The 19,087-nt window shown below is 46.5% G+C and overlaps 1 protein-coding gene across 7 annotated transcripts in view; it reads right to left on the reverse strand.

Annotated features, from left to right (window-relative positions):
• The window catches only part of MYO6 (myosin VI), an 892,076-nt gene that overhangs the window by 19,964 nt on the left and 853,025 nt on the right, over positions 1 to 19,087 (reverse strand). For all 7 annotated transcript variants that reach the window (XM_069235652.1, XM_069235651.1, XM_069235650.1 and 4 more), the window contains one exon: positions 14,945 to 15,163. In XM_069235652.1, the coding sequence (XP_069091753.1) occupies positions 14,945 to 15,163 (219 nt within the window). The remainder of the gene's footprint in view (positions 1 to 14,944; positions 15,164 to 19,087) is intronic.

Consider the following 19,087-nt stretch of genomic DNA (forward strand, 5'->3'; position numbering starts at 1 on the left):
CTGGGCATACCCTTCCCACTTAGGGCGACATTAGCAAAACAAAATGATGATGGACGGAGTGCTGACAATGCAAACACTCACCCCCAGTCACAGATCTGGGTTTAATCCATCGTTTTTTTGCTGCCCATGCCATTCCAGTTTGGACCCAGCCATATGCAAATCAGTCTTGACCCTGTTCCCTATGGGAACAGTCCAGCCCGAACTGCCAGGCCAGGTCTTCCCTGGACTGGAAACAAGCATCCTGGGACCGGTTTCGGGGTTTCACCCCTCATCAGCCAGGCTAGCTTGAATCCAGTGGCATGGGAAGCACGGGACCCACGTCTGGGCATACCCTTCCCACTTAGGGCGACATTAGCAAAACAAAATGATGATGGACGGAGTGCTGACAATGCAAACACTCACCCCCAGTCACAGATCTGGGTTTAATCCATCGTTTTTTTGCTGCCCATGCCATTCCAGTTTGGACCCAGCCATATGCAAATCAGTCTTGACCCTGTTCCCTATGGGAACAGTCCAGCCCGAACTGCCAGGCCAGGTCTTCCCTGGACTGGAAACAAGCATCCTGGGACCGGTTTCGGGGTTTCACCCCTCATCAGCCAGGCTAGCTTGAATCCAGTGGCATGGGAAGCACGGGACCCACGTCTGGGCATACCCTTCCCACTTAGGGCGACATTAGCAAAACAAAATGATGATGGACGGAGTGCTGACAATGCAAACACTCACCCCCAGTCACGGATCTGGGTTTAATCCATCGTTTTTTTGCTGCCCATGCCATTCCAGTTTGGACCCAGCCATATGCAAATCAGTCTTGACCCTGTTCCCTATGGGAACAGTCCAGCCCGAACTGCCAGGCCAGGTCTTCCCTGGACTGGAAACAAGCATCCTGGGACCGGTTTCGGGGTTTCACCCCTCATCAGCCAGGCTAGCTGGAATCCAGAGGCATGGGAAGCACGGGACCCACGTCTGGGCATACCCTTCCCACTTAGGGCGACATTAGCAAAACAAAATGATGATGGACGGAGTGCTGACAATGCAAACACTCACCCCCAGTCACAGATCTGGGTTTAATCCATCGTTTTTTTGCTGCCCATGCCATTCCAGTTTGGACCCAGCCATATGCAAATCAGTCTTGACCCTGTTCCCTATGGGAACAGTCCAGCCCGAACTGCCAGGCCAGGTCTTCCCTGGACTGGAAACAAGCATCCTGGGACCGGTTTCGGGGTTTCACCCCTCATCAGCCAGGCTAGCTTGAATCCAGTGGCATGGGAAGCACGGGACCCACGTCTGGGCATACCCTTCCCACTTAGGGCGACATTAGCAAAACAAAATGATGATGGACGGAGTGCTGACAATGCAAACACTCACCCCCAGTCACAGATCTGGGTTTAATCCATTGTTTTTTTGCTGCCCATGCCATTCCAGTTTGGACCCAGCCATATGCAAATCAGTCTTGACCCTGTTCCCTATGGGAACAGTCCAGCCCGAACTGCCAGGCCAGGTCTTCCCTGGACTGGAAACAAGCATCCTGGGACCGGTTTCGGGGTTTCACCCCTCATCAGCCAGGCTAGCTTGAATCCAGTGGCATGGGAAGCACGGGACCCACGTCTGGGCATACCCTTCCCACTTAGGGCGACATTAGCAAAACAAAATGATGATGGACGGAGTGCTGACAATGCAAACACTCACCCCCAGTCACAGATCTGGGTTTAATCCATCGTTTTTTTGCTGCCCATGCCATTCCAGTTTGGACCCAGCCATATGCAAATCAGTCTTGACCCTGTTCCCTATGGGAACAGTCCAGCCCGAACTGCCAGGCCAGGTCTTCCCTGGACTGGAAACAAGCATCCTGGGACCGGTTTCGGGGTTTCACCCCTCATCAGCCAGGCTAGCTTGAATCCAGTGGCATGGGAAGCACGGGACCCACGTCTGGGCATACCCTTCCCACTTAGGGCGACATTAGCAAAACAAAATGATGATGGACGGAGTGCTGACAATGCAAACACTCACCCCCAGTCACAGATCTGGGTTTAATCCATCGTTTTTTTGCTGCCCATGCCATTCCAGTTTGGACCCAGCCATATGCAAATCAGTCTTGACCCTGTTCCCTATGGGAACAGTCCAGCCCGAACTGCCAGGCCAGGTCTTCCCTGGACTGGAAACAAGCATCCTGGGACCGGTTTCGGGGTTTCACCCCTCATCAGCCAGGCTAGCTTGAATCCAGTGGCATGGGAAGCACGGGACCCACGTCTGGGCATACCCTTCCCACTTAGGGCGACATTAGCAAAACAAAATGATGATGGACGGAGTGCTGACAATGCAAACACTCACCCCCAGTCACAGATCTGGGTTTAATCCATCGTTTTTTTGCTGCCCATGCCATTCCAGTTTGGACCCAGCCATATGCAAATCAGTCTTGACCCTGTTCCCTATGGGAACAGTCCAGCCCGAACTGCCAGGCCAGGTCTTCCCTGGACTGGAAACAAGCATCCTGGGACCGGTTTCGGGGTTTCACCCCTCATCAGCCAGGCTAGCTTGAATCCAGTGGCATGGGAAGCACGGGACCCACGTCTGGGCATACCCTTCCCACTTAGGGCGACATTAGCAAAACAAAATGATGATGGACGGAGTGCTGACAATGCAAACACTCACCCCCAGTCACAGATCTGGGTTTAATCCATCGTTTTTTTGCTGCCCATGCCATTCCAGTTTGGACCCAGCCATATGCAAATCAGTCTTGACCCTGTTCCCTATGGGAACAGTCCAGCCCGAACTGCCAGGCCAGGTCTTCCCTGGACTGGAAACAAGCATCCTGGGACCGGTTTCGGGGTTTCACCCCTCATCAGCCAGGCTAGCTTGAATCCAGTGGCATGGGAAGCACGGGACCCACGTCTGGGCATACCCTTCCCACTTAGGGCGACATTAGCAAAACAAAATGATGATGGACGGAGTGCTGACAATGCAAACACTCACCCCCAGTCACGGATCTGGGTTTAATCCATCGTTTTTTTGCTGCCCATGCCATTCCAGTTTGGACCCAGCCATATGCAAATCAGTCTTGACCCTGTTCCCTATGGGAACAGTCCAGCCCGAACTGCCAGGCCAGGTCTTCCCTGGACTGGAAACAAGCATCCTGGGACCGGTTTCGGGGTTTCACCCCTCATCAGCCAGGCTAGCTGGAATCCAGAGGCATGGGAAGCACGGGACCCACGTCTGGGCATACCCTTCCCACTTAGGGTGACATTAGCAAAACAAAATGATGATGGACGGAGTGCTGACAATGCAAACACTCACCCCCAGTCACAGATCTGGGTTTAATCCATCGTTTTTTTGCTGCCCATGCCATTCCAGTTTGGACCCAGCCATATGCAAATCAGTCTTGACCCTGTTCCCTATGGGAACAGTCCAGCCCGAACTGCCAGGCCAGGTCTTCCCTGGACTGGAAACAAGCATCCTGGGACCGGTTTCGGGGTTTCACCCCTCATCAGCCAGGCTAGCTTGAATCCAGTGGCATGGGAAGCACGGGACCCACGTCTGGGCATACCCTTCCCACTTAGGGCGACATTAGCAAAACAAAATGATGATGGACGGAGTGCTGACAATGCAAACACTCACCCCCAGTCACAGATCTGGGTTTAATCCATTGTTTTTTTGCTGCCCATGCCATTCCAGTTTGGACCCAGCCATATGCAAATCAGTCTTGACCCTGTTCCCTATGGGAACAGTCCAGCCCGAACTGCCAGGCCAGGTCTTCCCTGGACTGGAAACAAGCATCCTGGGACCGGTTTCGGGGTTTCACCCCTCATCAGCCAGGCTAGCTTGAATCCAGTGGCATGGGAAGCACGGGACCCACGTCTGGGCATACCCTTCCCACTTAGGGCGACATTAGCAAAACAAAATGATGATGGACGGAGTGCTGACCATGCAAACACTCACCCCCAGTCACAGATCTGGGTTTAATCCATCGTTTTTTTGCTGCCCATGCCATTCCAGTTTGGACCCAGCCATATGCAAATCAGTCTTGACCCTGTTCCCTATGGGAACAGTCCAGCCCGAACTGCCAGGCCAGGTCTTCCCTGGACTGGAAACAAGCATCCTGGGACCGGTTTCGGGGTTTCACCCCTCATCAGCCAGGCTAGCTTGAATCCAGTGGCATGGGAAGCACGGGACCCACGTCTGGGCATACCCTTCCCACTTAGGGCGACATTAGCAAAACAAAATGATGATGGACGGAGTGCTGACAATGCAAACACTCACCCCCAGTCACAGATCTGGGTTTAATCCATCGTTTTTTTGCTGCCCATGCCATTCCAGTTTGGACCCAGCCATATGCAAATCAGTCTTGACCCTGTTCCCTATGGGAACAGTCCAGCCCGAACTGCCAGGCCAGGTCTTCCCTGGACTGGAAACAAGCATCCTGGGACCGGTTTCGGGGTTTCACCCCTCATCAGCCAGGCTAGCTTGAATCCAGTGGCATGGGAAGCACGGGACCCACGTCTGGGCATACCCTTCCCACTTAGGGCGACATTAGCAAAACAAAATGATGATGGACGGAGTGCTGACAATGCAAACACTCACCCCCAGTCACAGATCTGGGTTTAATCCATCGTTTTTTTGCTGCCCATGCCATTCCAGTTTGGACCCAGCCATATGCAAATCAGTCTTGACCCTGTTCCCTATGGGAACAGTCCAGCCCGAACTGCCAGGCCAGGTCTTCCCTGGACTGGAAACAAGCATCCTGGGACCGGTTTCGGGGTTTCACCCCTCATCAGCCAGGCTAGCTTGAATCCAGTGGCATGGGAAGCACGGGACCCACGTCTGGGCATACCCTTCCCACTTAGGGCGACATTAGCAAAACAAAATGATGATGGACGGAGTGCTGACAATGCAAACACTCACCCCCAGTCACAGATCTGGGTTTAATCCATCGTTTTTTTGCTGCCCATGCCATTCCAGTTTGGACCCAGCCATATGCAAATCAGTCTTGACCCTGTTCCCTATGGGAACAGTCCAGCCCGAACTGCCAGGCCAGGTCTTCCCTGGACTGGAAACAAGCATCCTGGGACCGGTTTCGGGGTTTCACCCCTCATCAGCCAGGCTAGGGGGGTGAGTGTTTGACAATGTTCAGCATTCCGTCCATCACTTGTTGTTTTTGCTTTGTCGCCCTAAGTGGGAAGGGTATGCCCAGACGTGGGTCCCGTGCTTCCCATGCCACTGGATTCAAGCTAGCCTGGCTGATGAGGGGTGAAACCCCGAAACCGGTCCCAGGATGCTTGTTTCCGGTCCAGTGAGGACCTGGCTTGGCAGTTCGGTCTGGACTGTTCCCATGAGGAACAGGGTCAAGACTGATTTGCATATGGCTGGGTCCAAACTGGGGTGGCATGGTAAGCAAAAGAACGATGGATTAAACCCAGATCTATGACTGGGGGTGAGTGTTTGACAATGTTCAGCATTCCGTCCATCACTTGTTGTTTTTGCTTTGTCGCCCTAAGTGGGAAGGGTATGCCCAGACGTGGGTCCCGTGCTTCCCATGCCACTGGATTCAAGCTAGCCTGGCTGATGAGGGGTGAAACCCCGAAACCGGTCCCAGGATGCTTGTTTCCGGTCCAGTGAGGACCTGGCTTGGCAGTTCGGTCTGGACTGTTCCCATGAGGAACAGGGTCAAGACTGATTTGCATATGGCTGGGTCCAAACTGGGGTGGCATGGTAAGCAAAAGAACGATGGATTAAACCCAGATCTATGACTGGGGGTGAGTGTTTGACAATGTTCACTATTCCGTCCATCACTTGTTGTTTTTGCTTTGTCGCCCTAAGTGGGAAGGGTATGCCCAGACGTGGGTCCCGTGCTTCCCATGCCACTGGATTCAAGCTAGCCTGGCTGATGAGGGGTGAAACCCCGAAACCGGTCCCAGGATGCTTGTTTCCGGTCCAGTGAGGACCTGGCTTGGCAGTTCGGTCTGGACTGTTCCCATGAGGAACAGGGTCAAGACTGATTTGCATTTGGCTGGGTCCAAACTGGGGTGGCATGGTAAGCAAAAGAACGATGGATTAAACCCAGATCTATGACTGGGGGTGAGTGTTTGACAATGTTCAGCATTCCGTCCATCACTTGTTGTTTTTGGTTATTGGAGTGAGACATTCCGCTCGATCTACAGTGCATGTCTTAGGACGAAGTGCACAGCATCTCAAACTTTCCTGATTCAAGCTCCATTTGAACATCTTTGCATGCAGAATAAACTTCAAATGTACTGTGCTTCTGAGGTTCATATCACAATTTTAAAACAGATCCCAACTAATCATGATAGCCTCCTCCAGATCAGATCCCATCCCAGAGACATGTGCTGTCTCACAAGGCTCCATCCTTTGGAATGTAATTTGCAAACTTTACAAGTAACTCATAGAAGGCTACTGGCTAATCGGGCAGTTAACATCCATCAATATAGCACTGACACCTAGTTACATCAAAGGAACACATCAGACCATGACCTCACCTAGATGAAAACCTGCTTCACAACCATCCAAGCTTGGATATCCACGACCTATGTCAAGCTGAATCCCACCAACACAGAGTTCATTCTCATTGTGACTGCCAGCAAAAAACACCATGGTAACTGATGATTGGATGAGAAGAACTAGTAAGACTTTTTGCAAGCAATCAACTTGAAACGCAAAACAGACATTGCACAGAAAATGTGACCCGCACAAAGACTGTTTAGCATCAACTATCCCAGATCCACTGGGTGAAGCCAAAATGGCTGTAGAAGCACTACTTTTAATAGAAGAAATTGCATACTTGTTGAAAGGTACCTGTCCTCTATTAAAAGCATCCTTCATGATGCAGTATGCCTTATTAAAGGGCTGTGAAAGTTTAACAGAATTACACCTACATTTAAGAACCTACCCTGGGGCTCCTACTACCCACCCACATTCTCTTGCCAGAGAAGGAATGGCCCCGTGAAGGACTCTTGCCATACGAGTGCAAGTTAACGTCAGCAGAAAACACCCGAAATACCTCAAGTTGGTTTGGGAAGTCAAAGATAGAGGGCCTGATTTAGAATTTGGCAGACCGGGTACTACATCATAAATGGTGCCAAATCCTTAGTCTGCCTGCCTCATTTAGAATTGGGTAGATCTCAAATATTATGTCAAAGGAGCACAATTTGGCTCTATCAAGAGAATACTTTCTCCAATTGGTCAAGAGAGTAGGGAACGTAGGAGGAAGGACATTCCACTGCCTATCCTATTTAGTGCAGACAGCTAATGCCTTCTCTGTGCCCATTGTGATGGATAGGAAAAAAAAAAAAATGGAGAAGATTCGAGTGTGGGGGTCATTACTTTTTGTTTTTTAAAAGCAAACTCCCACTTTGGGAGTTGGTTTTAGAAAGAAAATGCCAATACTTCAGTGTATGGCTGTGAAAACCAACAGTCGTTGTGCACCAAACTTTTAGTATATTGAAAGGAACCATGGTGATGTCCTTTCAATGCAAAGAGATGACTTCAGGGTCAGCAGCCATCTCTCAATTTGGCCTGGGAAGTGCACCCAGGACTGCATAGGTAATATCCTCTGCCATCCTGACAAACACTATTCCATTCACCAAACTTTAAATTAGGCCCAGAGCTTGTTTGTGGAAAAAGAGAAGCACCACAATGCAGCGCTTTTGGATGAATAATGAGAATCTTGTGAATTCTGCCCTCTGGCGGAGAGGTTGTTAATGCAGATTGGGAAAAGCTGTTAGTATATGATAAGAATGATAAAGGGAGAGCAACAACTGGGTTGTTCGGTCCAAAGTGAAAGTCCAATTACATCAAAGCAGTTGTAGATTAACACATCTGGAAAACTTAGTGATAGGGAGATTAAGAATATGATAATATCTAACTGAGGTATAGCCTACATTGACCAAACATGAAAAACCATTTAGAGCAAACATAATCAGAGATTCTGCCCTCCTGCACGGTCCACTGCATAGCAGGTTATTGCCTTGAAGGCACACCTGCAGGTCAAGAAGTACCACCATTTCCTAGAGTTGGTGGGCTAGGGCGGGCAGAGATGGTTTGGAAATTCATGGGTTCCAACAGATTTTAATATGGCCTTCTTAGGACGGGGAAAATGAATGTCTTTCCAGTGCAGTTGGGACTAACCCATATGTCAAAGAAATATTAAGCAAGCCCATCAGAGGTGAGACTGTTTAATAATTCCTTAAACTCTGACAGAGGAAAAACCTCAAAAGCATAGGAGAGTTTTCATATGCTGAGACCAGCTTTTGAAAGTCACTGGCAGTCAGCAAAGAGATTGATTGAAAAATCAGATATGATTCAATTAGCGATGCACAGACCTAAGACTATATTCGATGGAATATCAGGGACACAGATGTTAACTGACATCACAAGTGTGTACTATGTAGCAGAGAATAATTTTACAAGATTTTGGAAGAAATATCTAAACAGAAAGACTGCATTATGCTGACAAAGAAAGTTAAAATGCTGTTATGTTGCCACTGGGAGGGACCTGGTGCAGATCCTTGAGTTCTGGAACTTTAAAACTTTACAAACTTTTTCCCAGTCAAATTCTGTATGTCTAAAAAATAATAAACTAATACTGTTTGTATTTCCTCTCAACTGATGTTCTTTTTGTTGCTTACTAAGCTCAACCAATCTAATGTATATGAGAACCACATATGATTCCTGTGCCATCCATTACCTCTTCCAGGGTAAAGCTTCGACCAACGTCAAGCTACCACAAGGTAAGGCCATTGTATGTTTGAATTAATATGGTTCATCAGATTTAAAGCCATGATCTGTGCAAGGTTGATAAATCAACAATCTTCTCACTCTCTCCTATTCCTACAAAGCCATTCTCAAAGATTTACGAGCAGGTTCTGATTTCAAGCCACATGTAGCCATTAACCTTGTAACATGGAGACATCAACGCGTAACAAAAATGCTTATATCTAAATAAAAGAAAGGGAGTTTGTATTGCTGTGGTTGTCCCTAGGATGATAATGAAAATGTCACTTACCCAGTGTACATCTGTTCGTGGCATCAGTCGCAGTAGATTCGCATGTTCTGCAATAGCTCGCCATCTGGTGTTGGGCCGGAGTGTTACAAGTTGTTTTTCTTCGAAGAAGTCTTTCGAGTCACGGGACCGAGTGACTCCTCCTTTTGTCTCCATTGCGCATGGGCGTCGACTCCATCCTCGATTGTTTTTCCCCGCAGAGGGTGAGGTAGGAGTTGAATTGTAGTAATAGTGCCCATGCAATGGAGTGACTAAGTATGCACTTATTTAAGGTTGAGATGATACATATATAAATAATTGAAGGTAACTTCCAAACTGCTACAGGCTCCCGGGGAGGTGGGTGGGCACATGCGAATCTACTGCGACTGATGCCACGAACAGATGTACACTGGGTAAGTGACATTTTCAGTTCGATGGCATCTGTCGCTGTAGATACGCATGTTCTGCAATAGACTAGTAAGCAGTTATTTCCCCAAAAGCGGTGGATCAGCCTGTAGGAGTGGAAGTAGTCTGAAATAATGTCCTTAATACAGCTTGACCTACTGTGGCTTGTTGTGCGGATAACACGTCTACACAGTAGTGCTTGGTGAATGTGTGAGGCGTAGACCATGTGGCTGCCTTACATATTTCTTGCATTGGGATGTTTCCTAGAAAGGCCATGGTAGCACCTTTCTTTCTGGTTGAGTGTGCCCTTGGTGTAATGGGCAGCTGTCGTTTAGCTTTAAGGTAGCAGATTTGGATGCATTTAACTATCCATCTGGCTATACCTTGTTTAGAAATTGGGTTTCCTGCATGAGGTTTTTGAAATGCAATAAAGAGTTGTTTAGTCTTTCTGATGTTCTTTGTTCTGTCAATGTAATACATTAATGCTCTTTTGACATCTAATGTATGTAGTGCCCTTTCAGCTACGGTATCTGGCTGTGGAAAGAACACCGGAAGTTCCACTGTTTGATTTAGATGGAAGGGTGAAATAACCTTTGGCAAAAATTTAGGATTGGTCCTTAGGACGACTTTATTTTTGTGTAGTTGTATAAAAGGTTCCTGTATAGTAAACGCCTGAATCTCGCTTACTCTTCTCAGGGAAGTAATGGCGATGAGAAATGCCACCTTCCAGGTTAGGAACTGTATGTCGCAGGAGTGCATGGGTTCAAAAGGTGGACCCATAAGTCTAGTTAGGACAACATTTAGGTTCCATGAAGGAACAGGTAGTGTTCTTGGTGGTATAATTCTCCTAAGGCCCTCCATGAATGCTTTAATGACTGGTATTTTATATAGGGAAGTTGAATAGGTAGTCTGCAGGTATGCAGATATTGCTGCAAGGTGAATCTTAATGGAAGAGAAAGCTAGGTTAGATTTTTGTAAGTGAAGCAAGTAACCCACTACATGTTCTGGAGTTGTGTGTAATGGTTGTATTTGATTAATATGGCAGTAGCAAACAAACCTCTTCCATTTACTTGCATAGCAGTGCCTGGTGGATGGCCTTCTTGCTTGTTTTATGACTTCCATACATTCTTGGGTAAGTTGTAAGTGCCCGAATTCTAGGATTTCAGGAGCCAGATTGCTAGATTCAGCGATGCTGGATCTGGGTGTCTGATCTTTTGGTTGTGCTGTGTCAACAGATCTGGCCTGTTGGGCAATTTGATGCAGGGTACCACTGATAGGTCTAGCAGCGTTGTGTACCAGGGTTGCCTTGCCCAAGTTGGTGCTATCAATATGAGTTTGAGTTTGCTTTGAGTGAGTTTGTTTACCAGGTAAGGAAGGAGAGGGAGAGGAGGAAAAGCGTAAGCAAATATCCCTGACCAGTTCATCCATAGGGCATTGCCTTGGGATTGTTTGTGTGGGTATCTGGATGCGAAGTTTTGGCATTTTGCGTTCTCCCTTGTCGCAAACAAGTCTATCTGAGGTGTTCCCCAGAGTTTGAAGTAAGTGTTCAGTATTTGGGGGTGAATTTCCCATTCGTGGACCTGTTGGTGATCTCGAGAGAGATTGTCTGCGAGTTGATTTTGTATCCCTGGTATAAACTGTGCAATTAGGCGAATTTGGTTGTGAATTGCCCAATGCCAAATTTTTTGTGCTAACATGCTTAACTGCGTGGAGTGCGTCCCTCCCTGCTTGTTTAGATAATACATTGTTGTCATGTTGTCTGTTTTGACGAGAATGTATTTGTGAACTATTATTGGTTGGAAAGCTTTTAGTGCTTGAAAAACTGCAAGAAGTTCTAGGTGATTGATATGCAGTTTTGTTTGATGTACGTTCCATTGTCCTTGTATGCTGTGTTGATCGAGGTGTGCTCCCCACCCTGTCATGGAAGCATCTGTTGTTATTACGTATTGTGGCACTGGGTCTTGGAAAGGCCGCCCCTTGTTTAAATTTATGTTGTTCCACCACAGAAGCGAGAGGTAAGTTTGGCGGTCTATTAACACCAGATCTAGAAGGTGACCCTGTGCTTGAGACCACTGTGATGCTAGGCATTGTTGTAAGGGCCTCATGTGCAGTCTTGCGTTTGGGACAATGGCTATGCATGATGACATCATGCCTAGGAGTTGTAATACCATCTTTGCTTGTATCTTTTGTGTTGGATACATGCGTTGTATGATGGTGTTGAAATTTTGAATTCTTTGTGGACTTGGAGTGGCTACTCCTTTTGATGTGTCTATTATGGCTCCCAGGTATTGTTGTACCTTGCGTGGCCGAATCTTGGATTTTGTGAAATTGACGGTGAACCCTAGTTTGAAGAGGGTTTGTATGATATGATTTGTGTGATTTGAGCACTCTATTAACGAATGGGCCTTGATTAGCCAGTCGTCTAGATATGGGAACACATGTATTTGCTGCCTTCTGATGTGTGCAGCGACTACCGCTAGACATTTGGTAAAGACTCTTGGTGCGGTTGTTAATCCGAAAGGCAGTACCTTGAATTGGTAATGTATTCCTTTGAATACAAACCTTAGGTATTTCCTGTGCGATGGGTGAATTGGTATATGGAAATAAGCATCCTTGAGGTCTAAAGTTGCCATGTAGTCGTGCAGCTTTAGCAATGGCAATACTTCTTGTAGTGTGACCATGTGGAAGTGGTCTGATTTGATGAAAGTGTTGACTACTCTGAGGTCTAGGATTGGTCTCAGTGTTTTGTCCTTCTTTGGTATCAGAAAGTACAGTGAGTAAACTCCTGTGTTTATTTGTGTGTTTGGCACTAATTCGATTGCATTCTTTTGCAATAGTGCCTGCACTTCTATCTCTAGGAGATTGGAATGGTGTGTTGTTAAATTTTGTGCTTTTGGTGGTATGTTTGGAGGGAACTGTAGAAATTGTATGCAGTAACCATGTTGGATAATTGCTAGAACCCAAGTGTCTGTAGTGATTTTCTCCCATGCTCTGTAATAATGACCTATTCGTCCCCCCACTGGTGTTGTGTGGAGGGGGTGAGTGACATGTGAGTCACTGTTTAGTAGTAGGGGTTTTGGGGCTTTGGAATCTTCCTCTATTTCTAGGGAATTGCCCTCCTCTATATTGTCCCCGAAAACCTCCTCTATACTGTCCTTGGTAACTGGACGGTGTGGCTTGTGAGGTGCTGGCTTGTGTGCTTTGACCCCGAAACCCCCCTCGAAAGGGCGTTTTACGGAATGAGCTGTAATTCCCTCTGCTCTGCGGGGAGTAGAGTGCGCCCATGGCTTTGGCAGTGTCCGTATCTTTTTTGAGTTTCTCAATCGCTGTGTCCACTTCTGGACCGAACAGTTCTTTTTCATTAAAAGGCATATTGAGAACTGCTTGTTGAATCTCTGGTTTAAATCCAGACGTTCGGAGCCATGCATGCCTTCTGATAGTTACAGACGTATTAATTGTCCGTGCAGCTGTATCTGCAGCGTCCATGGAGGAGCGGATCTGGTTGTTGGAGATGGCCTGTCCCTCCTCAACCACTTGTTTTGCCCTATTTTGGAAGTCTTTGGGCAGATGTTGAATGAGATGTTGCATCTCGTCCCAGTGGGCTCTGTTATAGCGCGCAAGTAGTGCCTGGGAGTTCGCGATGCGCCACTGGTTTGCAGCTTGTGCTGCGACTCTTTTACCAGCTGCATCAAACTTGCGGCTTTCTTTATCTGGGGGTGGTGCATCTCCAGATGTGTGAGAGTTGGCCCTTTTCCTAGCTGCTCCTACAACAACAGAGTCTGGTGGCAGCTGTGTTGTGATGAAAGCCGGGTCTGTAGGAGGCGGCTTATACTTTTTTTCCACCCTTGGTGTGATTGCCCTACTTTTGACCGGGTCCTTAAATATGTCTTTTGCGTGCCGGAGCATACCAGGGAGCATAGGCAGGCTTTGGTAGGAGCTGTGGGTGGAGGAGAGTGTGTTGAACAAGAAATCATCCTCGACCTGTTCTGAGTGGAGGCTTACGTTGTGAAATTGTGCTGCTCTAGCCACCACCTGAGAGTACGCGGTGCTGTCTTCTGGTGGAGATGGTTTTGTAGGGTATGCCTCTGGGCTGTTATCTGACACTGGGGCGTCGTATAGGTCCCATGCGTCCTGGTCTTGGTCACCCTGGCTCATGGTGGTGTGAGCTGGGGAGTGTGATGGCGTTTGTGCTGGTGAAACGTTAATCACGGCCTGGTGGCAGTGGCGTCCCCTGGGCCTTGTAAATGTTTCTTTGTGTGGTTTTCGACGTCTTACTCACGGTTTGTGTATCGTCGAATCCTTCGGAGTCTGAGTCTTGGATCGAGAAGGTACCTTCCTCTTCCTGTTCCTCGAACTCCCGTCGGGCTGTCGGTGCGGACGCCATTTGAAGTCTTCTGGCTCGACGGTCTCGGAGTGTTTTTCGGGACCGGAACGCACGACAGGCCTCGCAGGTGTCTTCGCTGTGCTCAGGTGACAGGCACAGGTTGCAGACCAAGTGTTGGTCTGTGTAGGGGTATTTATTGTGGCATTTGGGGCAGAAACGGAACGGGGTCCGTTCCATCGGCGTTCTTCAGCACGTGGTCGGGCCGACCAGGCCCCGACGGAGGATCGAAAAATTACCCCGAAGGGCACCGGAGCTCTTCGATCTTCGATGCGGTGTTGAATGTAAGTATGCCGATCCCGAACGCAACAATACCGACGAAAATCTTCCGAAATTAACTATTTTTTCTGTTCCGAAACTCGGAGCGACAGGAACACGTCCGAACCCGATGGCGGAAAAAAAACAATCGAGGATGGAGTCGACGCCCATGCGCAATGGAGACAAAAGGAGGAGTCACTCGGTCCCGTGACTCGAAAGACTTCTTCGAAGAAAAACAACTTGTAACACTCCGGCCCAACACCAGATGGCGAGCTATTGCAGAACATGCGTATCTACAGCGACAGATGCCATCGAACTTATGTATTACTGATTTAAAGTTTCTTAGCATTATTTAGAGAGCCTACATCTGCTACCCAGGAGGATCACCATTAACTCCCTCCGCTCATAAGTAACAACTGCAAGCTCAATCTTCCATTTATACATACCAAAGTGTGAACGTGTGTGTGTCTGTGTATGACAGAGAGAGAGAGAAAGTAGAACAAGGCTCAATCTAGATATCACCAACCTGCTTTGAAATGGTAATTAAGGCATGGCTATGTAAATCAAACCCTTTTCATTTCATCCTATTGATTCATTTGTGCCTGTGCTTGATTGTTCTTCTTCCCTTACTCAATTGTTATCTTGGCATATCACAGAATATTTAGTTTTGATCAGTTGGTAAGGTAGCCCAGGAAACATTCATGCCCTTACTCTCACTATTTCATGTGGGGATCTGTGTGTACGCAGATCGCAGCTTTCAATCTCAGCACAGCCAAGAACCACAAACAAGTAACATAAGTATCAGCAGCATCTATGTAAATGCCAAGAACAAAATTAATTTGCTGTATTCACTATAAAAGTACATATGTAGCTGCTAACTTAGAACCACATTTTTTAAAGGCTATACCAACCAGCGACAAGCAGTATAGGTGGCTTGTCTGGATGCAGCTCCATTTGTCGAGCAATCCATGTTCCATCAAAATGAGCATACCACCAACCCTTCTTCTTGTTCTGAGGATCTTTGTATTGGTCAGCAGGACGGATGAAGGGAATCCGAAAGTACCGCTGCTGCCGGTTCATCTCAATCTCTTGAGGTCTGGTAGGCAGCTGGGATACAGGGTTCTGTTGGGCTATTGCAGAAAAAATGCATTACAATCAGCAATAAAAAGGTAATATCCCTTCACCCAAAAGTTACTAACTACACATGAAATATATATTTGTTATACAGGAATCCATAAATTTCTCCAGAAAGAAAAATAAGCCAAGCCACCAATAGCAGTGCTATATTTGTGAGAGCCATTTCCTGCAGTAAAAAGCCTCTATTGCCCAAAACATTTGTCATTGAAGACCACAGACATATTCCCGGCTGCAGAAATCAGGCAACCTTACATTGAAGAGACAAACAGCATCTTCAACCAGTTATCAATTTTTCAGCACCAAGTTTATTTCTGAATACTAAAAAAAGAAACATAGACAAGGAGGATTGTGAGCGCTGGATTTCTACTAATAAAATATTTCATGTATTCCTGTATTTGATTTAACATAGAAAATGTATTAACATAGAAAATAGTGTGTGACTTGAAATGTGCCTACTTGATTGGCCACCATTATATTGAAAATGTCACTTACCCAGTGTACATCTGTTCGTGGCATCAGTCGCTGTAGATTCGCATGTTTTGCATAGCTCGCCATCTGGTGTTGGGTCGGAGTGTTACAAGTTGTTTTTCTTCGAAGAAGTCTTTCGAGTCACGGGACCGAGTGACTCCTCCTTTTGTCTCCATTGCGCATGGGCGTCGACTCCATCTTCGATTGTTTTTCCCCGCAGAGGGTGAGGTAGGAGTTGTATTGTAGTAATAGTGCCCATGCAATGGAATGACTAAGTATGTACCTATTTAAGGTTAAAATAATATATATACAAATAGTTGAAGGTACCTTCCGAACTGCTACAGGCTCCCGGGGAGGCAGGTGGGCACATGCGAATCTACAGCGAATGATGCCACGAACAGATGTACACTGGGTAAGTGACATTTTCAGTTCAATGGCATCTGTCGCTGTAGATACGCATGTTTTGCATAGACTAGTAAGCAGTTATCTCCCCAAAGCGGTGGCTCAGCCTGTAGGAGTGGGAGTAGTCTGAAACAATGTTCTTAATACGGCTTGACCTACTGTGGCTTGTTGTGCGGATAACACGTCTACACAGTAGTGCTTGGTGAATGTGTGAGGCGTAGACCATGTGGCTGCCTTACATATTTCTTGCATTGGGATGTTTCCTAGAAAGGCCATGGTAGCACCTTTCTTTCTGGTTGAGTGTGCCCTTGGTGTAATGGGCAGTTGTCGTTTAGCTTTAAGGTAGCAGATTTGGATGCATTTAACTATCCATCTGGCTATACCTTGTTTTGATATTGGGTTTCCTGCATGAGGTTTTTGGAATGCAATAAATAGCTGTTTAGTTTTCCTGATGCTCTTTGTTCTGTCAATGTAATACATTAATGCTCTTTTGACATCTAAAGTATGTAGTGCCCTCTCAGCTACGGAATCTGGCTGTGGGAAGAACACTGGAAGTTCCACTGTTTGATTTAGATGGAACGGTGAAATTACTTTTGGTAGAAATTTAGGATTAGTCCTTAGGACGACCTTATTTTTGTGTAGTTGTATAAAAGGTTCTTGTATTGTAAACGCCTGAATCTCGCTTACTCTTCTTAGAGAGGTAATGGCGATGAGAAATGCAACCTTCCATGTTAGGAACTGTATTTCGCAGGAGTGCATGGGTTCAAAAGGTGGACCCATAAGTCTAGTTAAGACAACATTTAGGTTCCATGAAGGAACAGGTGGTGTTCTTGGTGGAATAATTCTTTTAAGGCCCTCCATGAATGCTTTAATGACTGGTATCCTATATAGGGAAGTTGAATAGGTAGGCTGCAGGTATGCAGATATTGCTGCAAGGTGTATTTTAATGGAAGAGAAAGCTAGGTTAGATTTTTGTAAGTGAAGCAAGTAACCCACTACATGTTTTGGGGTTGCGTGTATTGGTTGGATTTGATTAATATGGCAGTAGCAAACAAACTTCTTCCATTTACTGGCATAGCAGTGCCTGGTGGATGGCCTTCTGGCTTGCTTTATGACTTCCATACATTCTTGGGTAAGTTGTAAGTGTCCGAATTCTAGGATTTCAGGAGCCAGATTGCTAGATTCAGCGATGCTGGATCTGGGTGTCTGATCGTTTGGTTGTGTTGTGTTAACAGATCCGGCCTGTTGGGCAGTTTGATGTGGGGTACTACTGATAGGTCTAGCAGCGTTGTGTACCAGGGTTGCCTTGCCCAAGTTGGTGCTATTAATATGAGTTTGAGTTTGTTTTGACTGAGTTTGTTTACCAGATAAGGAAGGAGAGGGAGAGGAGGAAAAGCGTAGGCAAATATCCCTGACCAGTTGATCCATAGGGCATTGCCGTGGGACTGCCTGTGTGGGTATCTGGATGCGAAGTTTTGGCATTTTGCGTTCTCTTTTGTCGCAAACAAGTCTATTTGAGGTGTTCCCCAGAGCGTGAAGTAAGTGTGCAGAATTTGGGGGTGAATTTCCCATTCGTGGACCTGTTGGTGATCTCGAGAGAGATTGTCTGCGAGTTGATTCTGAATTCCTGGGATAAATTGTGCTATTAGGCGAATTTGGTTGTGAATTGCCCAACGCCATATCTTTTGTGCCAGCAGGCTCAATTGAGTTGAGTGCGTCCCCCCTTGTTTGTTTAGATAATACATTGTTGTCATGTTGTCTGTTTTGACGAGAATGGATTTGTGAACTATTATTGGTTGAAAAGCCTTTAGTGCTTGAAAAACTGCTAGTAGTTCTATGTGATTTATATGCAGTTTTGTTTGATGTACGTTCCATTGTCCTTGTATGCTGTGTTGATCGAGGTGTGCTCCCCACCCTGTCATGGAAGCATCTGTTGTTATTACGTATTGTGGCACTGGGTCTTGGAAAGGCCGCCCTTTGTTTAAATTTATATCGTTCCACCATAGAAGCGAGAGGTAAGTTTGGCGGTCTATTAACACCAGATCTGTAAGGTGACCCTGTGCTTGTGACCACTGTGATGCTAGGCACTGTTGTAAGGGCCTCATGTGCAGTCTTGCGTTTGGGACAATGGCTATGCATGAAGACATCATGCCTAGGAGTTGTAATATCATCTTTGCTTGTATCTTTTGTGTTGGATACATGCGTTGTATGATGTTGTTGAAATTTTGAATTCTTTGTGGACTTGGAGTGGCTACTCCTATTGTTGTGTTTATTATGGCCCCTAGGTATTGTTGTACCTTGCGCGGCAGAATGTTGGATTTTGCGAAGTTGACTGTGAACCCTAGTTTGTAGAGGGTTTGTATGATTTGATTTGTGTGGTGTGAGCACGTTATTAACGAATGGGTCTTGATTAGCCAGTCGTCTAGATACGGGAATACATGTATTTGCTGCCTTCTGATGTGTGCAGCGACTACTGCTAGACATTTGGTAAAGACTCTTGGTGCGGTTGTTAAACCAAAAGGCAGTACCTTGAATTGGTAGTGTATTTCGTTGAATACAAACCTTAGGTATTTCCTGTGCGATGGATGTATTGGTATATGGAAATACGCGTCTTTGAGGTCTAATGTTGTCATGTAGTCGTGTAGTTTCAGCAATGTTAACACTTCTTGTAGTGTGACCATGTGAAAGTGGTCTGATTTGATGTATGTGTTTAGTATTCTTAGGTCTAGGATTGGTCTTAGCGTTTTGTCCTTCTTTGGTATTAAGAAGTACAGTGAATAAACTCCTGTGTTTATTTGTGTGTTTGGTACTAACTCGATTGCGTTGTTTTGCAATAGTGCTTGAACTTCTATCTCCAGGAGCTCGGAATGATGTTTTGATAAATTTTGTGCTCTTGGTGGTATGTTTAGAGGGAATTGTAGAAATTCTATGCAATAACCATTTTGGATAATTGCTAGAACCCAAGTGTCTGTAGTGATTTCCTCCCATGCTTTGTAATAATGACCTATTCTTCCCCCCACTGGTGTTGTGTGGAGGGGGTGAGTGAC

Source organism: Pleurodeles waltl, chromosome 5 (genome assembly GCF_031143425.1).
Source record: "Pleurodeles waltl isolate 20211129_DDA chromosome 5, aPleWal1.hap1.20221129, whole genome shotgun sequence".
In the NCBI taxonomy this organism is placed as follows: Eukaryota; Metazoa; Chordata; class Amphibia; order Caudata; family Salamandridae; genus Pleurodeles; species Pleurodeles waltl.